The 25,507-nt window shown below is 38.2% G+C and overlaps 2 protein-coding genes and 1 long non-coding RNA gene across 15 annotated transcripts in view; 2 read left to right on the forward strand and 1 right to left on the reverse strand.

Annotated features, from left to right (window-relative positions):
- The window catches only part of LOC128792122 (hornerin-like), a 75,031-nt gene extending 72,398 nt beyond the window's left edge, over positions 1 to 2,633 (forward strand). For all 10 annotated transcript variants that reach the window (XM_053950270.1, XM_053950273.1, XM_053950274.1 and 7 more), the window contains 4 exons: positions 191 to 229; positions 783 to 821; positions 1,071 to 1,100; positions 1,473 to 2,633. In XM_053950270.1, coding sequence (XP_053806245.1) covers positions 191 to 229; positions 783 to 821; positions 1,071 to 1,100; positions 1,473 to 1,571 — 207 coding nt within the window. In that variant the 3' untranslated portion in view covers positions 1,572 to 2,633. The remainder of the gene's footprint in view (positions 1 to 190; positions 230 to 782; positions 822 to 1,070; positions 1,101 to 1,472) is intronic.
- LOC128792129 (uncharacterized) lies at positions 191 to 6,701 on the reverse strand. Its single transcript, XR_008432320.1, has 3 exons — positions 6,392 to 6,701; positions 4,669 to 4,835; positions 191 to 254 (listed from the first exon to the last, which is right to left on the reverse strand). It is a non-coding gene; the product is annotated as an uncharacterized LOC128792129 (long non-coding RNA).
- Positions 3,163 to 23,609, forward strand: SLC35A3 (solute carrier family 35 member A3). Of its 4 annotated transcripts, none has more exons than XM_053950287.1 (8): positions 3,163 to 3,229; positions 12,830 to 13,034; positions 13,885 to 14,039; positions 14,129 to 14,251; positions 15,353 to 15,524; positions 18,570 to 18,688; positions 19,196 to 19,329; positions 21,515 to 23,609. In XM_053950287.1, the coding sequence occupies exons 2-8, from the start codon at positions 12,848 to 12,850 to the stop codon at positions 21,603 to 21,605; spliced, it is 981 nt and encodes a 326-aa protein (XP_053806262.1). In that variant the 5' UTR covers positions 3,163 to 3,229; positions 12,830 to 12,847; the 3' UTR covers positions 21,606 to 23,609. The 4 variants fall into 4 exon arrangements, with proteins under 4 accessions (XP_053806262.1, XP_053806265.1, XP_053806263.1 ...); XM_053950290.1 differs by having other exon boundaries at positions 3,192 to 3,258; XM_053950288.1 differs by lacking the exon at positions 3,163 to 3,229 and adding an exon at positions 3,236 to 3,308.
- The last annotated feature ends 1,898 nt before the right edge of the window (positions 23,610 to 25,507 follow it).

Here is a 25,507-nt window from a genome sequence, read left to right on the forward strand (position 1 = left end):
AAATTGTCCAATACAACATTCCAATACAACAGAAAATGTTAAATACATGTATTTCAGATAAAGTTTTGCCTGGGATTTTTGGATGACTGGATACAAAAGAGCTTTCATTCTTCTGTGGTCTTTAATTACAGATAGCAAGACTATTTAAGCACAATTAGACTTAGAGTAAAAAACAGGTATCTTTTTTCAGGGTTCCTCTTCCTCAGGAGGCAGTCATCAAGGAAAGCCAGTAAGGATATCCTTCTTTCAGTATTCTGCAACCAAATTAGAAATGGGGATATTGGGTTTTAAGATAGGTAACAACAATGAGGATGAAATTTTAAATTATGTTACAATGGTAAATGTATGAGGAAAATTACCAATAAAAATTGGAATATTTTGCTCAAGCTTGAACATTAGGATGAGGCAGCATTTATTCCTCCCATAGCAAAGTTTTGATATACTCTGTTACTTACTCATAGGAACATTCTTGGGTCATTCTAATAAGAATGATGTATTTAAATATCAGGGTAATTGTTTCAGTTTCCAACTCTGTAGTTCAGACAAGACACATTGCTTTGACCCATTCCTCTGAAACTGTTCATGCAATGAAAAGGACATAGCTGTGTTTGTTTGAGACCATTCAATTAAAATAGGGGGGAAAGTGCAGTGAAAATGGTAAAATCAAAATCACTATCAGACCCACTAATATCCAGGGCATTTTCAAGATTGCTGTGTGCTCTTTGGATGCTGTTCATGCAGCCTGGTATGACAAAATTAAATGGTTCATAATTGTTTCACAGGGTGGCTCTGGCTCAGGAAGCACTTACTCTGGGAAACCGGTAAGAATACTTTCATCACAGCACTTTAATCTTTTTTACTTGTAAACAAAGAACATGGGTGGTGGGTAGAGAAATTTTGGGATGACTTGGTCTGAAGAGAATCTGTGTTAGTATTACTTCAACCTTCCTCTTGAACAACTTAAAACCATGCTGTGGGTTAAGCTATTAAAATCTTGTTGATCAAGGAAAAAACTGTATTCAAAACCATTGGCTGGGAACCCCTCTATAAATTTGTTTGTTTGTTTTCAGCAATCACCTTACTCAGGCGGCAGTCAAGTGGTAAGAACTTTTCCTCTGTAGTTTCTACTGGTTTCTTCCTATAAATATCACAGAAAACTGAAATCTGTCAAATTTCCTGCATCTGAATAAATGTTTGAGAACACATGTGCAACATAATAAATGAAATAGTCTTAACAAAAAAGAAGAAAAGTGGGATCACATAGGTGTTTTCTACTTTTGACTCTGACTACCATTGAAAAATACATGCTGATATAAATGCGGTACATGGTCTTTTGACATCAGAAGTGTCTGCATAATAGATGGGGCTAATAGAAAATTATTTCTCTGAAAATTTCAATGCTTTTATAATAGCAATAAAGAGAACTATTTAGGAATGGTTTTATCAAATTTCTCTTTTTTTTTTTTTTATAGAGCTCTGCTGGGAAACAATCTACTCCCCAACTCCTGATGTTATTCAGTGTATTGAGTGCCTTTGCTCTCTCTGCTGCTGTATCAAAATGGTCTATATGAACTTCTGAAGTGTTACTTGACATCCTAAACACAGATTATAATCTGTATTATTAGATTACTTAATGTAAGAAAAAAAAATACCATTAAGTCAAATTGGCAGATGCTACTTGGCTATTATGTTGCATGTCTAGCTGATATGTCATGCCCCTCATTAGTTTACCTCTGGTTTTAGTCATTAGTAGTTATCAGTAGTTGTGTCAGTGTTTTAGGCATCATTTTAAGAGAGCATATGGTACCCTACCTATAGGATTTAGGGAATGCAATGAACACCTACCTGAAATGATTGGTGTGACAAATGAATACTTAGGGAAATATTTGGTTATTAACCAAAGTGGACAAGGTGAAATAAATTGCTCTATATGCAAACTGAGCACTGTGCCTGGTAATCATGGCGTAAGGTAAGGCTAATGTAAACTTCTGATAAGCAGTTCTCCATGGGACAGAAGGAAAGATGCTGAACTAGTATCAGAATATTGGTTTTAGTCTTTTGTAATCGAATGCAAATTCAATATGGAGATTGCAAAGCAAAAAAAAACCAAAAAATCCACAGGACCAATTTTTTTCATTTTTCAAATGTTTTCATTTTATTCATTAGAAAAATGAAACAGCTCAGAGCAAAGACACTACAAATTCCAGTCAAACCAACTGCAAATACCTAGAGTTCTGTAGAGAAGCATATGAGGCACAGATTAGGCTGATAAACTAAAATCTGCTGAAAAAGAAAGCCTTTTTCCTTGGAAGGAATAGAAAAAAAAAATAAATTCATAAAAGTGATACCATCTTGGCTTCCTTTTTTCAAGTATTTAGTTCAACCTGTGATACCTCGTGTATCTGAAAGTTTCATTTCGTGAGTGCATCTACAAGCAGGTACATCAGTGTGCTCGCTGAAATACCAGGGCCCGTTTGTGAGTTCAGCAGCAGTTCCACACCTTGCAGCAAACTCTTCTGGAGCTCTCAGAGCCACCTTCTGTTTGGTGTTAACAAAGCGCATTCACCTAAAGTATACTTCTAATGAATGTGTTACTGAACGTGTGCCTGCTATTAAAATTACCATTATTAGTAGCGTGCTTTTCTGTCATGGTTTACAATTGGAATTGGTGGGAGAGGTTTCCATTCAAGCTCTCCTACCAACTTCCGCGGGGCCAGGATTTCACCCGGTTTTGATGTGCTGCACTACCCTTTGCCAACCATCGGTAAATCAACCTGCAACTGAAACACCAAGTTATGCCTATATACGATCTTCAAAATTCAGAGGACAATTTGTTTCTTCGGACAACACAGTAATGTTCTGTTTGAGAGGTCCGTACCTTAACTCGAACCAGCCCTACCATTCTCTAATAAATTTGTGATGGGTTTATACAAAACGCTCGTGTCAGCGGCTGGCGAAGTTCCCCGCTCTCCGTTTGGGCGGAACACGGTCCGGGCCGCGCCCCGGGCCGCAGGGACTGCGGGCTCCGGGAGCCGCCCGTGCCCCGCGCCGCTGCCCCCACACGGCCGCCCCGCCGGGCCCTGCCCGCGCCCGCCCGCGCCCGGCTCTCGCTGCAGCCGCGGCCCTGGGAACGGAGCGGGCGGGGCTCGGCTGCAGCCGGAGCCTTTGCGGGACGGGACCGCGGCTCCCGGAAGCACCGGGAGCCGGAGCGAGCCGAGCTGGGCCGGCGGTGAGCGGGGCCGCCGGGCGGGCGCGCAGGTGGGAGCGGAGCCCGGCCGGGGCCGCCCCGCGCGGAGCGGAGCGGGGCTGTGCGTGAGGGGGGCGCCGGAGGGAGGCCTGTGCCGGGGAGGGGGGGGAGACCTCTGGGGTTAGTGGAGGGGGCGGGAAGCAGGGCTGTGGGAGCAGGCTGGGGAGGGAAAGGGTGGGATTGAAGAGACACCGAGAGAAATGTCTGGAAATGGAGCGGTTTGGGCAAGAGGGAGGAGAGGGTGAAGTTGAAGTTGCTGTGGGGAAGCGGCCGTGTGTGAAGTTGGGAAGGGGCACGGATCTGGCCAGAGCTGTGTCAGTGCTGCTGAGGTTGTGACTCCCTTGCTGGTGCTCTGCTGAGGAGATGCTCACTATGCGTGATGTGGTGCTGCATGTAAAGTTCACAGAAATGCATTTTACGAGTATTTGCATCGTTATCATAATTTTATACCAAGTTTTTTGAAATGAGAAATGCTCTAGCAGTGCAGCACTTATGGATTAAGCAGAAACTCAGAGGACAGAGAGATAACAAATGTAATAATGTATATTATGGAATAAACTGAAAGATAAAAGGTAAATATCAGAAGGTACCCGAAGTTGTTTCATTTTATTAAATCCTATAAACTGTGTTTTAGACCAGAGGGAGGAAGACTTGGATTCCAGTTAATATATTTTAAGGTAATGATTGGGTGAAGAAGACTGATACAGCTTTGAGCGAAAGAGGAATGTGTTATTTGGGACATAAAGAATGTATGCAACAAACCTTTCTAAAACTGAGTGAGCACCACAGTGGGAAGTTTTCTTTTTCATGGTGGTCTCTACACAGGAGGATTGGGATATAAGACAACCTTTGCTTTTTAAAGACCATATGTGCAGAATGACAAAGTGGGTCTTGGAATTAACATTAGGTGATGGACTGCTTTTCTCAAAATCTGTAGGGTTGCCTCTCTCCATAGGCACTGCACTTGACTTATCAGTGTGCTCACTGAGTTGAGCTACAGGCTGCAGGGTGAGTTTGAGGGAGGTGACAGTTGCGGAGAAAATGATTTACAATAATCTCTCCCTTTGGAAACTGGAGTTCATTATTCCCTTGTACAGTGTTAGGCACTGTAAGAAGAACTTGTGGTTGAAAATGGTGATAAGTATCCGTTGGTTTGGGATGCATGATGTTCTGGTTGGTAGAAGTAGTATGTGTAGCAAAAATACTGGTTTGGGGAAAGACTGGTTCTAGTAAGTATAAATTTGCTTTCTTTAGAGCCATGTATTGATAGGAGTAACTCTGCCTCCAGCAATCCTACAGGATGCCTACACAGCCCAATTCCTTATCCGGGTGCAACAGTGAGAAAAAGGCAGGAACTCAAGTCACATGTCCCCTTAAACCAGTTCCTGATTTGGCAGTGTTAAAGGGAGCACAACACATACCTAGACACGGTTATTCCTCTCACATTGTCCTTGAATTGTTCACTGCCTGGGCTTATTTTTCACCGGTTACTTCAGTTCCCACCGTGTTGGAGCTGCTTGTGCAGGCTACGTGCCCTTGCTGGAACTCAGGAGGCTGCACAGCTGGATCACATCAGTGGAGGATGTCTCTAGAGGGGAGGAGAGATTCTTAACATCTGTACTTCTCAGGATCTGGCATGATAATATCAGATGGTTCTGGAGTTAGGAGTTCAGGATTTTGCCACTGGATTTCTCAACCTTGTCTTACATTTATACCTCTTCAGCGCAGTTCAATTGTCCCATTTTATTTGTAATTACTAGCATGCTGCTGTACCTACAGATTGATTTTCCCCGGAGGATCTAGTTTGTGTTACTCTACTCCAAGTAGGTCACCTTGAGTGAGGTATTTGACACACTGTGTTGCCTTGAGCACCCAGACTTGATAGGTAATTCATAAATAGCATAAGTGTAAGCTACAGCTGAACCCCAGCTGGATTCACTGTTCAGTCTTTCAGCACCTTAAATCAAGCTCCTTCGTTGGCTTGATACATCTGCAAGAACTGCATTCCAGCAGTCCTTTGGTTCATGGCATTGCACTCCTGTGTGCTTGAGGAGGGGTGGGCATTTGAACTGAAACTGAGAACTGAATGGCTCCTTGCTTGCAGAGTCTGAATGTGGCTGCTGGGATCTGTCTATACTGTGATCTATATAGTGAACACAGTGTATGTACTGTGTGAAAACGAGGTGCAGTTCAGACAGCTTGTATCAAATTTCTGTGCTGGCAGGCAGAGTTTGGCTTAATGACTGTTATGTCAATATAAAACTATTGCACTGCTAGGCAGAGTTGAAGTCTTCATCTTACAAGAAATGCCAGTGTTGACATTTAGCTCAATGAGGGCCTGAATTTCCAGAATACAGAATATTTATACTCAATGTGTGATTTGTATAATATTCATCAAACCAAATTTTCATCAGTCAAAAAAATATGATCTCTGGATTCTTAGGTTCTGTGTAAAGGATGAGGGTGGTGGGCTTAAAGAGCACTTAGCCACAGATCCCACATTTTAAGATGCTTTACTCTTCCTGCCTGATACATAGATTAGAATGCTATTTTTTTTTTCCCCACAAAAGAAAGAAACAAACAGAAAATCTTTGGGAGCTCATAAAGTAACTCACCAACTTTCCCTTTCTGCTCAGTTTTCTGTCATGTAAGAAAACCTTGCCTGAATCCCAAGGAATTTATAGCATTCTCTGAAATGAGACTTTAGTTAATAGTTAATATGTAATTGCATTCCCTTTGTTAAACTTGGCAATGATGGAATTTCCTGGTTGACTGATATATATGGCCAGTGAATCACTGATACAGCCTCCATTATCTTTGGCAGAAGCCAAGGTTTTGGAGCAAAGTTGAGAAGAAATCGTTGGTTGATCTTTAACAATTACCATTTAATGTGTAACTGCTCTGAACCTAGGTGCACTTGCCAGTTTTGAAAACCATCTGCACGGTTTTAAAATGGCCAAGAGTTGTGTTTTGACCCCAGCTGGCAACTAAGCACCACACAGGCACTTGCTCACCCCCCTGGTGGGATGGGGCAGGCAGTCAGAAAGGTAAAAGTGAGAAAAACTGTGGGTTGAGATATAGACAGTTTAGTAGGTAAAGCAAAAGCTGCACTTGCAAGCAAAGCAAACCAAAGAATTCTTTTACCACATTCCATGGGAAGGCAGGTGTTCAGCCATCTCCAGGAAAGCAGGGCTCCATCATGTGGAACAGTGACACCATCACTCTGAACCTCCCCCTTCTTTCTTCTTCTCTCAGCTTTATGTACTGAGTGTGACTCCATATGGTCTGGGATATATCCCTGTGTCTCTTGAGGTCAGCTTTCCTGGCTGTGCTCCTCCCAACTTGTGCATTCCCAGCCTCCTCACTGGTGGGGTGGGAGGTAAAAAAGTGTAATCCCTGCTCAACAATAGTGAAAACGTCCCTGTGTTATCAGCACTTTTCAGCACAAATCCCAAACACGTCTCCCTTCCAGCTGCTGTGAAGAAAATGAACTCTACCCCAGCCAAAACCAGCACACGAGATACGGTTGTGCCTAGGGAGCAAGATGACGTTGCAGGAGCAAGGTCCTCCAGTTATCTACTGTGTTCTACTTGATCACCTTGTCTTAAAAATACTGTTTGAATGCAGTTATGTTTTTGATTCTTTTCACTAGTTAAGATTTTTTTTTAATGTAAATTGAGAAATTGGAAATACTGCCTGAAGGAAACTTGCATATGGAAAAAAATCTTTGTTCCTCAGTTTCTTCTCAAAGAGTAAGGAACAGACTTTGCTAGAGGATTTGCTTTTAACCACACTTGTGAAGAATTGTACAAGCTCCAAGAGAAGCACAGTTTTGTTTTTTTTCATAGTGGACTTAGTGCACTTTATAATGTCTCCAGCAAGAAAAATGAGTAACAAACTGGAAAACAAAAGAAAGAGCAAGGTAAGTTTTAAAATGAAGAAGTTAATTGCAGTGATTTAGTTGCAAAGTGCCAGGTATTTGGGGAGGAATAGCTGACAATTGTAGATAGCTTATGGGAGGGAACAACCAAGAAACCTGTTCACAGTATGAGGAAAATGGAAAACATAGTAGTGACGTTTTAAAGTGAGAAATACAAAATATTTAGGACATGTATTACTACAATTACAGTGGCCTGACAGATTTCAGCTTGTGGTGGTGAGGGGATAAAGAAATGTATTGTCAAATTTTAGCAGTCCAAATATGGCAGTTGTTTGTGTGTATGTAAAATCTACTTCAGAACGCAGTTCAGCAGCACTTAACTAGATTTGGAGAGGTCTATGCGCCCTCTGTACCATGTGGGATATTTGTCATAAAATCATAGAATGGTTTGGGTTGGAAGGGACCTTAAGGGTCATCTGTTTCTGACTCTCTGCCATGAGCAGGGACACCTTCCACAGACACGTTTCTCAAAGCCCATCCAACCTGGCCTTGAACACTTACAGTAATGGAGTTTCTCCAGTTCTCCGGGCAGCCTGTTCCTGAATTAGCCCAGCCCAGGCCCTTGCACTTGGCCTTGCTGAACTCCATGAGGTTCCTTCCTTCCACTTATTTCTATACTTAAAGTGTATGCTGTATTATATACTACTTCTGATAAATACAAAGCTATATTCACTCCAAAAAAACCAAGAATATTTATGGAATAGAACTTTCTCGGAGGAATGTAGTTGTGTTGCAGAAAATGACATGTTACTTGTGTGTTACCCAGCACAGGGAAGAGGGCAATGCGTGTAGAAAGTAAGTAAAACATAGAACTTTTATAAAGATAGGTTCTTCAGGTTCTGTGAGTTATCTCTTACTCCACCTTCCAACTGGGCTTTTCCTTTGTTGACAGTTTATTGTATTTGTATAGGTGTGGCATCAGCACTAGGTTCATATTTCATTGGAGAAATATGAGAACACCATCCTGTTTCTTTAATCTCTTATCCTGATTTCAAAGCAATGCTCAGGAGGTGTGTCCATACATGTACCACTGGAATGGCACAGAGGCAGACTCAATCAGTGTTTATTTTCCAGCAGATCCCATGTGGAGAATTTGATGTAGTAGCACAAAAAATTTAAACTTTGCCTTTGGCAGTTTTGAGAGGCTGGTTCTCTACTTCTGTGTTGGGCTTTGCATTTTAACTGATACACAAATGCCTTTTGTTGGTTGAGCAATGTTAAACTGATTAGTCATAAAACAGAATAAGACCAAAGAAAAATAACTCCTGTAACTTGGCTTTTTTACTCTAAAAAACTGTCAGCAGTGGAAACATTTCACAGTTAGACTGGAAGGAATTTAATTCACATAATGACATCACTGTGAAGATTTGGAGCATGATACTAGTTACTTTATTTTTCTTTTTTTTTTAATTAAACTTTACTTGTTACAGAGTATAGAGGAGTAAAGAAATACTTGCCAGTAGAGGTTATTTTTGTCAAATCTTTTGGTGAATTTAATTTACTTTTTTGTTGTAAGACTTGCTGGAATTTACTGTTAATTTTCTTCTTGTCTTTCATCTACTTCTTCAGATAATGTTGGGTGCTTGGAGTTTTTCCTATAAGTTTCTCTGATACTCCCTGTAATTCTGATTTTGAGTGTTTCTACAAAGATTTTGAGTCCTTCTACAAACTTAAGAATAGAAATCAGTTCATAAACTAATCCTTAATTTTGCGCAGGATTTTGCAACAGTAGATACTTATCAGCTGAAAACTTTAGAAGTTTATACCAGCAGATCTTTAAAAGAGCAAATCTTAAGGTTAAGAAAAGTTCCATAATCTTATTGCTCTGTAGTAAACTCTGATTAGTATCAAGGAGTTTTGGTGTGCTGTTCATTAAGTCAAATTGATTATGGCCTAATTTCATCTGCAAATATTAGAATTTACCAGTGTTTTAGGAGGGAAAGTGTAGGGATGAAATAAAAATAAAATGTAAAATATTAAGTTTTAGCCTGGGTTGGAGGTATTACAAAGGGAGATGAAAATCTGCAAGTCATAAATGTATTTATTTTTGAATTAATATTATGAGCTGGAAATATGTGATTTTCCACTTTAAAAAATCTGCTACCTTTGAGGAGTTAATCTTCAGATTTTGGGCAGTATGGTACTTTGAGATGAAAGTATTACTTCCTGTATAGATTGCTTTGCTTTGATTTGTGTTCTGAAAACCTTTCCAGGATTCTTTTCCTTTTTACTTGCAAGGAGAACAGCTCTTCACATAGAATCCAAGTTTTACGCAGCTGTGTGTACTGAATCCAGATGTTACGTGGCTGTAAATCCCACCTTGGCTTCCTGTGTGTTGGCTCCTGTGTCGGGCTGCCTTCCTTGTGGCTGCAGGGTGTGTCCATGGCACACTGAAGAAATGACGCAGAAGGGACTGGTTTTTTTTTTTCACATAGATTAACAGAAGAGAAGAGTAACGAGCCAGGCTTTGAGATGAGTTTCTTAGTATTATAGTCAGGAAACAGCAGGTCCTTAGCACACCCTGGTGTAAGGTACAGTTCAAAAGAAAGAGTTCATGTCACCACTCAACTTCCAGTCCTTGAATTAGCAAACCTAAATCTGACTTTTCAAACAGATGCATCCTGCAGAATACCAAGTAGTGCATCCAAAGCCCAGTAAGAAAAATAAGTTATAGCTCTGTACAGGAAATGCAGTGGGAACTTCAATATCATTGTTGATTTAAGACAATCCAGGTGTGGGTTGTTACTGAAGGCAATAGTTCATTTGTTCTGGGACTGCACAGGCTGTTGCTGTGAGGGTAGCAGGAGCTCATGGCTACAAGTGAGCTCTTACACCTCTGACAGTCACCTGTAAATCTAAAGGTGTTATGAGACTGCAGTTGAAGACAGTCCAGCTCTCTAAAGTTCAATATTTTGCTCCTTTTGTGGATTGTTCCCAGTTTGCACAAGAGGTCCGTGAGCTGATAAGCCGGTCTTTTAAAAGAGAAGGGACCAGGAGAGCTGATGAGGTGTTCTGTGTGCTTAGGAGAGCGTGGTTGTATTATTGGCATGTGTACGTTTCAGAACTCTAGTTCCTGCTCGGTGAACCAGCTTGTAAGTACAGCATGAAACTTCACACATTTGCTGTCTACAAGCTTGTCTTGTTGACCACTGACAGGACAACTTTTAAAAAATATCCTTATTTCAGCTATCATGCTGGACACTTAGGTTCCATTATATGTGCACTTTTGGAACTCTGAAATGCATTAGTGACTTACAGTAAGGAAATATTTCCTGCTACTGGTGCCTTTCTGAGATACATTGTCTGGGGAAAGTTTTTTTTTTTTATCATGACTTCTGAGGAAGACAAGACGGAAGTTAATGATGTGGTATGGATTCTTTATGGCTTTGCTTATGGGCTTATTAAAGTGTTGTGCTTGTTGGTTTATTTTCATGCTGATTGCTTTGCTACTTGCTCATTAACAACATACTAGTGATTTACTTTTAAAATTACATTTGAAGCTGCTTCATAAATAGATGGTTGTATTTTACAAAAAAAAAAAAAAAAGTGAACATTATTTTTAATGTTATGACCTGCTTTGAAGGTCACAGAATTGATATCTGATGATTTTTAACATTTGTAAAACCCTTTGTCATTTCACAGGCTGACAGCATGCAGAAATTTGGGTCCGAGTCAGGAGGGAAATGTGTGTTCCCATTAGCTGTATTTTGCTTAGAAGCATTTTGAAAACTAAAAACAAAAACAAAACAAAAAAAGTTTAAAAACCTACAACTTAAAGTTCTAAGGACTTATTTATCTGTAGGTGTGCTTTCATGAAATTCAGTGTTTTTTGTCTTAACAATATGTTATTCTTTATTTCCAGTTTTTCAGGTCTGAATACTAAGAAATTAGGTAGATGGGAACAGTGAAAGAAATTGTTTGTTGAAGTTGGCTCACATAAATGTCAGTTTTCTCTAGTGTCATAGGCAAGCCTTTTTAGTGAAATTCAGTTCTGTGTCTTCTCTCAGTAGGTTTCTTTTTCTTTACCTTTTTTTTCCCTCTGTCTTAGTGTTTCTGGTACTTCTCCAGAAGCATGATCTCTGAATGTGCATGTCACTTCTTCATCACTTTGCAGGAACTGTTCTTTTTCTCCTACTTGTTCTCATCTGTAGCAAATTTATTCATTAAAGTTGTTGTTCTCCTGTTAAGATTCCTTACTGAAACCTTGTGTGTTTCTTCCTTAAGTTTCTGCATCCTGGCATCTTTTTTTTCCTTATTTGCCAATATGCTTTTACAAATATTTTTACAACAGCCTGATTTTCGAGATGTACAATTTTATTGCGTAGGATACAAGTGTGTACGTCATATCTTTGTGGCTGTTGATAATCCACTCCTGTTTGCAGGTTACTGCAATGTCTTTTAAGTGCCAGTGTTGTATAGGTAATAATTTGACTTTGAATATTTCACTGGAGAAAATCTGTGTTTAGAGACAAGATAAGGACAAATCAGAAATACTTGAAGAGTGTAGCTCTCCAAATGTCTACAAAACCAGCAATGAAATGAGCTAGAGAAATGCAGTTAGCAAGAAACTGCTTCAGTTCTAGCCACAAATACTTAGAGGTACCAGCACATCTTTGAGCAGTGTGGACAGAGCTGCGTAGCTAATGAGTCAGAAGTTGTGTTTTACATCTGCCAGTGTAAAACATGAGGACAGCTCTGCCATATGCACCCAGCAAGTGGGCTATGTCTGCACTTCTGAAATTGAGAACCACATGCATTGTCTTGGCTTGTTACTCTTCTCCTGCTTGTAAAAATAGTTGTAAACTTCTAGTTATTGATTTAACTTTGACATTATAAAAATGGCTCTGTTTTTGAATAACTGGGCAATGAAGGAAGTGGAAGATAATATTTTATACAGAACATTAGTTTCTGTGTATGAAATCTCTTTATATGAAGCATATCAAAAATTACGTGATGGTCTGAGTAGCAGCAAGCTTCTTCTAAATCTCCTTGTCATATTTTGTGCTTGCAAAATGAAAATTACTGTCTCTATTAGTCTTCTGCACTAAGTTAATCCTTTAAACTGGTGACAAATTGCAAAGAAAACTGCATCAACTTGGTAAAAGTTCCTGGTAGAGATGAGGATGGTACAGCTTTACTAACATGAAGTTTGTGGTAGTCAGTGCAGCCTGAGAAAGCAGTTGCAGTCACCTAGTCATCTATATTCAATTAACTTTTTTCTGGGCAGGATAATCAGCAGGACAGCTTTAGTACTACCTCCCCTAAAGCTTCTCCGTCCCATGTCTTCCTCTCCAGCTCTGCTTTCCCACAACTCTCCTTTCCCTTCATTGCTAGGCATACTTCTCATTCTCATTTAAAGCAGCCCCACCCTCACCCTTCTTTTGCTGGCACGGAGACACACCTGGCAAAGCAGAGACTGGAACCTGACAGGCTTGGGAGAGGTGGAAGAGTGGGAAAATCTCTTCAGTCTGGGAACAGCTCACTGCAGCAGGAGTACTGGGAATTCTGCTGTACCACAGCTTTCACCTTGAAAACACCTTCACCTTGAAAATACCTTCTGAGCCTTCACCTACATAAAGAAATCGGTGATTCCCAATATCTGCAATATTACCTTTGGGTTTGTTCCTTTTTTTCTGTTTCAGAAAGGAAAAAGTCAAGAAATGTCTGCCAATTTAAAGTACCTTTCCTTGGGCATCCTGGTTTTTCAGACCACAAGTTTAGTGTTGACCATGCGCTATTCTCGGACACTGAAAGAAGAAGGACCTCGTTACTTATCCTCTACTGCAGTAGTTATTGCTGAACTTCTGAAGATTTTGGCCTGTGTTCTATTAGTCTACAAAGACAGCAGTATGTGTCAAATTTTGCACCAAGTAATTTTCCTAATCAATATGCTGTATTGTAGTGGCAACTGCAAAGCAGCCATGTGAGTACAGGCATACAACAAAGCATTTCCCTTCTCCTTGTGTAAGAAATAGTCTTGGAAAGACAATAATCATACTGCATATTTGCTTAAGAGAATGGATACTGAGGAGTGCAGGAATGAATTTTATGCTAACATCTCAAAGTTTGTGTTTGCTCAGGCATTTTAAGAAATCTATATGTAGAAGCAGGAAAAAATGAAAAGCTTTAAGTGTGTCCAAAGCACGAATGATAATTTAGAAACCTGTGATAAACAGCAGACGCAGAAGGGAAGAAGCAATTTCATTGTTACAGGAAGAATCATAGTTTTAAGCTAAGAAAAAGAAAACTATATTCGCATTTACTCCAGTTCTTATTTTGTATATTTAAAACTGAATTTATTTAAAACTGGTTTCTGTTTGATTTTCAACAGCTTAAAAATGTCAGTCTATGCATAAATATTGATGACTGTAGGATTCTAAATATGCACTTTTTAGGTGGTACTCTTTGATATATTATCTTAAATTATTGATACAGTTTCAGCAAGTTTAACTCAAAGTATTTTGAATACTTTTTTTCATTCTGATATCCCAGGCTGCAGGAAGACACTTGCAGCCATATTTCCTTACATATACAAGGCCTGTGAAAGTGAAGCAAACATAGATGGTATTTTCAGGTCTTGGCGTAGTGATAGCTATAAAAAGGGGAAACAGTTTAAGAACAGAACATTGCTATTTCTCCTTTTTCCACTCCTTTCCTTTTAGTGAATGTTTATTTCTTTTACTGTTTCTTTGGGTAGAATGCAATTTACGGACTCTGAACAGAGTGCTACGTGATGAAATCCTTAACAAACCCATGGAAACTCTTAAACTTGCTATTCCTTCAGGAATTTACACTCTTCAGAACAACTTGCTATATGTAGCATTGTCAAACCTAGATGCAGCCACATACCAGGTATTGCATATTTGGAATTCTCTGTAAGTTTCAAAAAAAAACCCCATGAATTGTGGCATAGTAGTAGTAACTGTTCCTGGTTCTTCTAGGTTACATATCAACTGAAGATTCTCACCACAGCATTGTTTTCTGTGTCCATGTTGAGCAAGAAACTGGGTGTATACCAGTGGCTGTCACTTGTAATATTGATGACAGGAGTGGCATTTGTGCAGGTAAATATTAGCAGGTGTTTTGTGGGTTTTAATGTGTTTGTTCAAGAAACATGGATTTCTATACTGATTATCCAGCTTTCTGATTCTGCCAGCTGCACATGAGCACCAGAGTATAGTCAGGAGCTACGAATCACAACTGGACAGGTCTGGAGGACACCAGAAATGGTTCAAAGGCAGAAGATAACACCTCTTTTGCAACCCAGTGCTCTACTGTAGAATGTGACAGGGCCTCTGGAGCAACCTGCAAGTAATAATGATAGCAGATTTTATTAGCATGTTTCTTCAGGCATTAGGAATTCACATATCATCTCTGCCAGTACAGGCTGTGTTCACTTTGTCATGTGGATTCAGCGTGGCAAATTTACTTTGGACTAATTTCAAAAAGCAAATTGGCCTCAGTTCTCAATAGTGGAGGTACCAGAGTTCATAGTTTTCAGAGGGCAGGATCATGGGATAAGAGGCTATTCTAAGAATTATTTGCAGATTCTAGTATATCCTAGAAATCTTTATTTTAAAACGTAAGGAATTGAAAAAAGATATGGTGATTAAATTCAGTAATGAAAAATGAGAACAAAACACTCTCAGAGTATTTAACAGACTCCTCATAAAGTTTGTCCATTGCATTTCATTCAGTTAGCCTTAGACACATTGCAAGATTTAACTGGTCTGCAGAATCACCAAAGAGGGGCACATGAAAAAGACAATTCATCCTATCTTAAAGACAGCTGGTGTAAGTAGTTTTCTAACGGTGTTTATATTTGTAAGGTAGGGTGGCACAAGTTGGTGGCAGAGAATGACCATAATAAGTCACACTGGGATTCAAAACCAGTTCTTGCTTATAAAACATAAATCCTGCAGCTGTTTAAATTGATGAGTATTCTCCCAGTTCAGGCATAATTTTACTCCTTACAAATATGTAGGAAAAAAATTGTAGCGTTGCAGTCCTTTAAAAGTATTTATGGTGCAAAATACAAAACTTTTCAAGTATGTGGTTGTCTGTATTTAGTAACTGTTACTGTTGGTGGAAAACAAATTTGCATTTTGTAGAGGCTCATGACTTGATTTCATCAGTGAATTTTGTGTAATTATTTTTACATCCAGTGGCCTTCAGACTCTCAAGCAACACCTGCTAAGGAGCACTCAGCAGGATCACAGTTTGTAGGCCTGATTGCAGTTCTCATAGCGTGCTTTTCTAGTGGATTTGCTGGAGTTTATTTTGAGAAAATTTTAAAGGAAACTAAGCAGTCTGTGTGGATCAGAAACATTCAGCTTGGTAAGTTTAATCATCTGTTAGAGATATTACATTCTGAAGCATTAAGATAATTGTGCAAAATAAATGTATAAATAAAAAATACCACCAACATTTTAGTATGCTGCATATATGTTATTTTAAAATCTAAAGCCAAACTATGCTAGAGGGAATTATAGCAGTTACTTTCTGATTTCAGTCTAGTTCTCGATTTACTTTGTTAATAGAGTATCTGTACATTAGTGCAGAAACTGTCAATTGAATTTTTTTTTACTATTTTTTAGAGAATATAGGAATATTAAAACAAAATACATTTCCAAGTCAGTGTTTTGAGATGTTTTAAAATTAAAATATTTTTTTCTCTTGTGCCTGGATAGGCAGCTTTTTGTATTAAAAGTGCAAGCTATAAAATCCGCTTTGTTTGTGAACAAAATTGAGGTGATTGTTTACTGCTATTTCAATACGAAAGGTCAGTTTCTTTTGTGTGCATAATCACTGAGGAGAAGCATATGCAATAAGACCAGTTCATCTTAACTATTTGAATAGCTGTAGCTACTGTGCACCTATCAGTGAGAAACCACCTTCTATTCCCAAAGCAGTCTTGGGCCTTCCAGACCCTAGATATTAAAGGTGACAGAGTTGATCTGTGTTCCTGACTGAGTTTTCCCTACCTTCAAAGCAATCTTGTCCAGTTTAGAGGGTTGGAAACATGACATCAACAATACCCTTTTGTTCCTGTTTTACAACATGGACAAAACTTATTGTTGTCCTTGTTTCTCTAATGGAACCCTTCTAGTCTTCACCTGTAGGCAATAACTATTTATGGCATATTTGAGTGAGTGCATTGAGCAGAATTTGACCTTCCCACCACCTTAGAATAGACTAGGGATCAAATCCTCAGTGTAAAGTTAAGTCATGAGATGATTTAGTGGATCAGAGCTGTGTAGTGAGTCTGGTAGAATGTAGTGCAGTACTACAAGAACAGGAGATGGTATGGCTTCTTTTGTAATTAGTTACTTGGTAAATAAGCCATCTTTTTTTCCTTTATTTTCCTACTACTGTGTTTTAGTTATAAGTGGTTTCAGTTAAAAAAGCAAAAGTTAATTTTGAATACATTAAAACATTTTTACATTACCATAGTATTTTGAAACCCGAGTATAGTAGAAGGAATCAAAACCTCTCCTTACTATCTGCTTGTATTTATGGAAACAGTGTCTATTCAAACTAAGTTTCCTGAACAGAGTGTTGGGAATACATCAGGAAACGTTATATTAGGGAATTATTGGGGGCACAGAAGGGTTGCTAGCTGGGGATTGGTCCAGAATTTAAGGTAAGATTTGGTGTTTTGAGTGGAACTGCAATATAAAATCCATTGCCAAGGAAAGCTTATTATTATTATTACTCTTGGTTTCCATGCTAAAAGTGCTTTCATGGGCAACAGATACCTGAAATAATTTCCAGTAAGAATTCATAATTGTTGAAAAACCAATAATCTCTTCTAAAATATTGTTCATATTTTTCTATAGCACGCAGAAGTATGTACACTTAGTTTGATAGTTGGCCTGGTCATATATCGAGTATTCCAGTAATCCTTGGTGAAACAAGGAGATCAGAACAGTCTGTGTCTGAATGCTGACTCTTTTAGGTTATGAATGACTAGGACAGTGAAAACATAAATGTCTGATTATAGTGAGAACCAGATCACCTGAGTTTTGTATTTACTCTTGTAGTGAGCTTAATATGCCTCAATAGGAAGTTCAGTAGAATGTGTTTATTATTGAGGTTGTTCTTAGTTCAAAAAGAATGTTGTCATATTTCATTCAGTTTTTAGAAACTATTTAAATACATAAATACAGTTAAAAAATACGTATTAAATAGATATCAAAATAAATACAGCTTTTACAGTACAGCTTTCACAAAATACGTAAAATGTGAGATCATGTTTTAGAAAATACATTGGTGTCTTCTTTCTTCAAGTGCAAGGTTAGTCACCCACTTCAGACACTGTATTATTCAGAAGCAAGGCATTCATAAGCAAGAGCTCTGAAACAGAGCTTTTCTTACAACACAAACAAAAAACCTCTATGTCCAAACAGGTTTTCATTTTCATATCCATAGAGAATTATTAAAACTATAGAAAATAATGGGGAAATAAATTAGAATTGTTTTAAAAATCAGTTTTTAATGCACACCAAAGCATTAGGGATGTATTAATAGGTTATTGTATTTCTTTATTTTAAAAGATCAATTGGAAAATACAAGTAAATTATCTGAATGATAAATACATTTTTAATTCTGCCAACAAAAAGAATTATTTCTTATCAAACAGAAGGTGTTATTTTGTTCAAAACAATTCTGCCCTTTTCAGATGCTGAGAAATGTGATGAAAATCACAGGAATAGAAAAAAAGTGTTGACTCTTCCCTGCTCAGGACTAGAGCAGACATCAGTCACAGAGTAGCTTACATTACATCATGCTTGAGGGATTAGGAAAAGCTTCACATTTGATAGAAGAACACTGCACTCACCAAATTAAAAACTCCACAGTCTCACCTCAGATTCAGCTTTTGACATTAAGTCTCTACTAGTAAAAATTCATTGTGTTTGAGACTGGCTTAGGAGAATCCCATTTCAAAGATCCTTGTCTGAATTGGCAAACAGCTAATTGCTGCTCCTGCTGTGCCAGAGACCTTCTCTTCCACTGAGTGTTTTCCCTGTTTTTCTCTCCAGGTTATAGGGTGGCTTCAGCCTTCAGTCATGACTAGTTTTAGGAAAACTGAAATTTCATTTAAGTGAATTTTGCTACATGCATAAACAAAAATCATTCAATTCCAGTAGAAAGCAATGGAAGATAAGTATATAAGGATATCTTAATGTAAACAATAAAACTTGTTTCAAGTGTGGAGAATAACTTTTAAAAGAGAACAGCAAACTGATTGTGTTGGGATGTGATGGTATTGCAAGTGACAGTCCAATTTTAAAATCAGAAATACATGAGCAGCCTTTAAGGACAAGGAACCCATTTGTATGTTTTTCACCTGAAGCTTTTAAACCAATCTTCTACTTTCAGGATTTTTTGGTAGCATATTTGGACTGATGGGTGTTTACATTTATGACGGAGAACAGCTGTCAAAGAATGGATTTTTTCAAGGATACAATAAACTTACTTGGGTGGTGGTTGTTCTACAGGTGAGACCTTGTGTTGCATGTTTCTCTGAAGGCACTCAGAGATTTACTCTTCTATAAATAAGTGGGGAAACTAATGGGTGTCACTGAAGGTGCTGAGAATTCTACAGTTGAAAGTCTGATATATCATTATTATCATACTCTAAATGAAAATCTGGAAAACATGTAGCAAGTATGTGATTAAGTATTGTGCAAATTAAAAGATGTAAGCATTATTTATTTTGTGATGTTTAAAATTGTCTCTCTATATGCCCTTCCCCATGTGGCTAAAAATGTACAGTACAAGCATTTCAACTCATTTAATGTTGGTAATGTGATCAGCAATTTCTTTGATGGGGAAAGAAGTACTCCTCCAATATTTACTTTCAACAGTATGCTTTCCTAATAGAAAATAAATGTATTGCTCCTCAACATAGACAAAAGCTTTTCCTAAAGTATGTGCATGGTTTTAAAACAGATGCTCTCAGTCAAATTATCAGTTTATGAATCCAAACCTCACTATTTTTCCAGGCACTTGGAGGGCTGGTGATTGCTGCTGTTATAAAATATGCAGACAACATTTTAAAGGGATTTGCAACTTCTCTCTCCATTATACTGTCAACACTGATCTCCTATTTCTGGCTGCAAGATTTTGTCCCTACAAGGTAAGAATTATTTTCTATGTGTACTAAAAAAAAAAATAGATGAAAACTATTGCGAAAATAAATAAAACACACATCACATCCAAGCCACGCTTTCAGAATGTCTAGGCCCAGCTTGCACACCAAAGTTTAGCCTCAGCCCGTAGTGAGTTCCTCGGGCGGGCGCGGAGCCGCTGGCTCGGGGTCCCGCGGCTGTTGCCGCTGTCCGGGGCCGCTGCTCGGGCCGGGCGCCCCCCTGCGGCCCCGCGGGGGCACCGCAGCCCTGGCGCTGCGGGGCCCGGCACAAGGGGCTGGCGCGGGGACGTGGCCGCTGTGCTGCCTTCATCGCCCGCAGCGCACGCTCTAACGCAGGTGGCTGTGGTCACGCACACCTGGAAGTGATGCTGCAGCACTGAGTTGCCCAAGGGCACCCAGAAGCCCAAAGGCAGAGCTGTTTCTAAAGGCAATGCCACATTTAGTAGTGAGAACAGCCGAGAAAGAAAAAGAATTGCTTGCTCCATTCTTCTAGGCCCCGTACAGTGTCCTGATGCTCTGGGGATCAGACCGTGGTGGCTCTGTGTGCTGCAGGCTTTGTACATGGCATGGCTGAGAACACTGCTTGTCTTGGCAGTGCACATTCCTCTATGGAGTGTAGAATTAATAATCCCACTTCCAGGTGTAGGAATAGGAGTGTAGAATTAATAATCCCACTTCCAGGTGTAGGAATTAATAATCCCACTTCCAGGTGTAGGTACATGGCATGGCTGAGAACACTGCTTGTCTTGGCAGTGCACATTCCTCTATGGAGTGTAGAATTAATAATCCCACTTCCAGGTGTGAATTTTGCTTTTCACTGACCAACACTCCTTGCATGTGTTACATGTACTCATAACGTAAAAATATTTTGAATAATATTTACGACTTTTGAGTCTGGTACAAAGAAACATCTTTTTGTCCAAAAATATATATTTGCAATACTGTGGTCCCTTCTATCCCTACCCATTCTGTGATTCTGTATTATCAGGACTTAATCATTCAATAAAAAGGAAATGGAATAGCTGTTTAGGCTTAAGAAGTGGAAGACATTGAACATAAATTATAAGTAGATTATATTTGTTCCATTAAAACAAATGCAGAAAATGTTTTAAGAATTTCTCTGTGCTCAAATGGAAAATTAATAAGTAACTTAACAGCTTCTGCAAACGTGTTGAAAATTAAATACAGCCAAGTAGCAGTATGTAGAACTTGAAGCAATCCCATTTAATAAAACTTGACTAACTTGAGTTAATCAAACTTAGTCTGGAGTACCTTGCTTATGCTAACAATGCATTTGAACTGAAACTGTGTAATTGTTTCTGTCACATCAACAAACAGTTTTGATAGGGGTAATAGATGTAAAGTACTTAAATGCTTGAATGTGTTGCAAGGGGCCGTGTCAAAAATAGGCTAAATGTTTTCTCTGAAGGATTATCATGTCATATGCCACAGTTTCTTTAGCACTTGGTTCAGAAGATGAAATTGTTGATGTTGTCATGTCAGTGAAGAGATTCTTTTCTAAAATGTGTACTGATTGTCTGCTGGCTTTGGTTATTTTGTATCAGACTTTAACTATCAAAACAACTTGAAAGACCAAAATGTCATAATAGAAAAGATGCCTTTATTGTGATTTCATGAGACAAATCTTTCTGTATCTGCCAAAAATTAGATTTTACTGACTCGCAAACTGGTTCTTGGGCAGCAGTAATTTGTTTTGACATAAGCTTTGGGCTTCAAAGCAAACACAGCTCCAACAACATGATGTATGTAGTATAAGAATGAGTGGGTAACCACCACAGAAGCTGCTTTTCTTCAGCTCCTGCTTCCATTTTGCACTTGTCTTTAGGTAGAAGTTTAAGAAAAAAAAGATTGATCTGATTCCGTTTGGAAAGTGTTCCGTGAAAGTGTAATTTTAATTTTCAGAATATGTTAGTATAATGATACATTAATTTGTAGTTGCAAGTTTCTTACATCAACAACTTTCTGCATCCCTCTAAAATAAATACAATACAAATAAATACATACAAATTATTTTGCTCTTTATCAATTCAACAAATATAATTTATCTTCCTGTTTTCCTCATGGAAAAATGTCCTTTCTTTTGATTGTGTTGCATAAATAAATTAACATCAACTAAAACAAACTTTTTTTTTTTCATCCCTGTTCTATTCAGTGTCTTTTTCCTCGGAGCCATCCTTGTAATAGCAGCTACTTTTCTATACGGTTATGATCCCAAACCTGCAGGAAATCCCATTAAGGCATAGCAGACTTCCTCATCAACCTGCTTCTCGAGATCATGCACTGGGGGCCTTGCTAGCACTGGCATGTGGGAAGTGTCACTGTGCACTGCAAGGGAAGGATGACTGCCCTGAATATATTGAAGAAATGCTGATGAGTAGTTCTGAACAGCCAGAGGGGTTACAGGTGAAGGATGATGCTGTCTGCAACTGATTGGGGGGGGGGGGGGGATATGTCAGGGGAATGCCCAGTGCAACTTGCTAATAAAAACTTGAAAGGAACCAAAAGTTTCCAAGAAACAACAATTAGGAATGTTTACAGCTTTGACTGAGATTGCATCAAAAGAATTACTGTATTGACTGCTGCAGAAATATGTCCTATGCACTCTTGGAAAGAGCACACGACAACATTGTCAGATTGTATGTTTTTGCTATTCAATTCTATTTAATCTTAGCAAATATGTTTTTAACTGTTTGTTTATTTACGTGAAACGAGCTGAAAGTCATAGTTCTAAAGTAATGGTTGTAATTAGGTACTCCTTATTAAAACTGAAAACTGAAGTATGATTGAAAGACACTTTCACAATATCAAATATTTTTATATTTTTAGAAGGCTGATTTAATAACAGAAATCTGTTATTAAATGATAATATTATAATTCTGTTGCTTCTATAAAATTATTGTAAGAATGTTAACATTCTCACTGAAGTACAAAGGGAGGAATACTCCAGCCTTCATCAGCCTGTAGTGTTGGAGCAGATGGAATAACTCTGGGAACACGGGCTGGAGGTTACTGTGCTAACCTGGGAGCAGCAGTAGGGTTATGATGGGTGCTTGCTCAGATGTGATGTTCATTCTTTTTTTTTTTTAAGCTGATTATAAATCAACTTTTTGGTAGAACCTTAGAAGTAGTTTTTGTGCTTTAAATAGTCTCTGAAGATTTTTTAAACCATGATTTCAAAAAACAAAGAGCCCACAATAAGCATTTTAAAGGCATTATCATTGTCTGTAACAGCTCCATCTGGAGTTATTATGGTATGGCATCTGTATACTGTACTGTACTTTATTACAGAGGTGTTTTTTAAACAAGTGTTGTTTACTCATGAACTCTTCCAGGCTTTTTCTATATATTTCTGTGTAATGGCTTAATTAGATTTTTGTGGGGTTTTTTTAATTATTATTATTTTGGTCTGAGAGTCCTTGGGCCAACAGACCAAAATGAGTTCTCTGGACCTATTTGTTCTAGTAGTGGAATTATTTTAATAGTAAATATAATTTAAAAACAATTAATTGTGCAATAGGTAAATATAAAAGCATGCTGTTATTCTGTTTAAAACAAAAAAAAACTTCACAAAGAAATCTTGCTGCAATTAGATCAATTAGACTGTTATGAACACTCCACTTAAGTATTTGCATACAGTCAGAAACACTAAAAAAATCTGGAACTAATAAACAAAAAAAACTGTCTTAATTGGTTTTCAGGTTCACAGTGGATGTTAATGTAGGGTGACTCATGTGTCACCTGTGTTGGTGCATTTATATAAACACATTTTAGAAGTCCCTTACCAGTAGAGTGGCAAGTGGTAAAAACATCTTTATTCCTTTGTTCCCTGCCACCACCCGCTCCATGCTCTTTCTCACATCTGTCTTGTACTAAAGAAAATGTGTAATAGAAGGGTGTTTTGAAATGTTTACCAAAGTACCTCATCTGATTGACAAGGAGATTCTGTAGGAGTGCTCTGAGATTTCTTAGTGAAGTATTGTAAATGGGAAAGGAAGAATTCCCCTTATGTCAGTCAAGTAAAAATAGTGTCTTTCTTCTGTTGGCAATTACATATTTTATCAACGTTTTGTTTGTTTGTCTTCTCAGAGCAAGACATTAAAGAAATATCAGAGCTCTGCCTAGGGCTTGCTAAGCTTTGTGAACTGTGAATCTGTCCCAGCATGTTGTAACTGCAGTAGCTTTGCTACTTGGCGATCAAAACTATCTAAATGGGCATTCTGTGTTACTATTAAATGTTTTATGTGTGACATTCAATGTGGCACAGTCTTTGAAAAGTCCCATTTAGCCATTTCCTCCTGTAGTGCAGCCTGAGGTAAGATGTGTGTAGAGCAGCGGCTCACGGCGGTGCCACGTACAGAATGGGAACTGCACGGCTCTGAAATGAGGTGGGAAGTGTTGGTAGTAATCTCTCAACTGGAGTTTGGCCCTACACAGTAATACTTTTGATTTCATGAATCACAGTAGTGGGAGTGTTCAAGTGATAGAATTGCTTACTTTCCTAAGAAAAGTCTCCAAAAAACATAAAAAGCAAGTTGAGAACACTTTAAAGCCGGTTGTACAAGGTTGTGTTGGAAGGGACCAAAAAAGCCAAATAATTACCACGTGGCTGGAGCTCTGTGACATGTAGCCTGGTTTTAATATTTCAGGTGCACCTGCCAATATTTGCCAGGATGTTTAAAGGAAAGACCAGGAGTATGTGCTCTTTGCTTTGGAATAGGATGCCATGCAGCTTTGGAAAACTGCCTGCTGTACTAAGGAACGGTAGCTCCTTTCTGTAAAGGAACAGTAACTCCTGTCTCTAAATCAATGACTTCCATGCTTTCACTTGACAGTCCAATTCTGTTTTCCAGCAGAAGGATAGATCTCGTCACAGACTTGTTACTGAAAAGGAAAAATTAATTTGCATTTTTAGCTGTGTTTCCTCACAGAGAGGAAAGGCTCTTCTCTGAGGTGTGGCTCTGGACAAGGGCAGGCAGCACGTGTTTTGTGAGAACAGAAGGGATTTGAGGAGGGCTTACTGATTTCTGTAACCTTTGCACCAGGGAGCATATGCACATTTTCTCACAGAGATACTTTTGTATTTGGATTTTTATTTTTTTTTAAGTAGCTTTAAGTCTATAATTCATTAACTAACCAAAGAGCAATAGCTAGCACAGAGTTTTGGGAAGTAGTGGATAATGTGCTTTGAGTTTGCCCTAAAAGCAAATGCTGTAGGAGTCTTAACTTCCCAAAAATAAACTTGTCTTTCTGAACTATTTTCTGACTTTTAGGCAATGGTTTTGTTGGTTTAGTTGTATATTTAGGAGGCAAACCTATATTCAGCAGAATTTTGTTTAAATATTTATAAGGTTATAGAAGTTATAGCTAGCTATTTATTTGTAATAACTTAAATTATGTGATTTTTCTTTCTAGACTTATATATTGGGTGTACTAGTATTTATTGAATACTTGGATATTTGGTAGTTTTATTTGAGAATATCTGGGATACATGGTAAATGGTCAAATAACAATAAAGTTAGGACTATCTTCAAAGCAAAATAGATCACTTCAGTGGTGAAAAAACTTGAGTCTAATAAAGTAAGATAAACTTTTCTTTCAACATTGTATTTCTAAGCAATCCACAAGTGCCCAAAAATGTATTTTCTCAAAGAATTCAGATAATTGTATAGTTTTATTCCATTTCATTTTTTTTAGACAAACTCTAAGAAAGCCTTCCTTTTTATTTGTTTCAGTAAAGGGTAGATTAATGTTCTAGATTCAACTTCTATAGTATAACACCTTTGGTTTTTTACTACAAAGTTTTAGTAACTATTGTGTTATTTTTCCTCAAAAAGACAAAACAGTCTCATTTTGCTTGTGTTTCATGTACATGAACACAGGCCTCTTAGAGACTCTTAGTAGTACATAATTCTTTTGTGTTTCTAACTTATTTTTGTGGCTGTAATTCAAATTACTGTAATATATTTTGTTCTTTTTTTTTAATTGATAAATGAAACATTGCATTTCTTCTGGTTTTTGTTGTCAGTAACTTTCATATTTGAATGTATTTCCTGATCAGCCCTGCATGTTCTGTTGTATTTAAGTGATGGTCATTTTCCAAATTTGAATTTGTTACTCGTTTTCCTCCTGGTGACAATGTTTCTTG

This window comes from Vidua chalybeata, chromosome 9, assembly GCF_026979565.1.
Source record: "Vidua chalybeata isolate OUT-0048 chromosome 9, bVidCha1 merged haplotype, whole genome shotgun sequence".
In the NCBI taxonomy this organism is placed as follows: Eukaryota; Metazoa; Chordata; class Aves; order Passeriformes; family Viduidae; genus Vidua; species Vidua chalybeata.

Bases quoted from the DNA above. Each gene is read 5' to 3' on its own strand.
- SLC35A3 (XM_053950286.1), top strand. From the start codon at position 7,116: ATGTCTCCAGCAAGAAAAATGAGTAACAAACTGGAAAACAAAAGAAAG. The intron at 7,170-12,829 runs GTAAGTTTTAAA...TTTCTGTTTCAG, and splicing joins AAAACAAAAGAAAGAGCAAG to AAAGGAAAAAGTCAAGAAAT. The intron at 14,040-14,128 runs GTATTGCATATT...TGGTTCTTCTAG, and splicing joins TAGATGCAGCCACATACCAG to GTTACATATCAACTGAAGAT.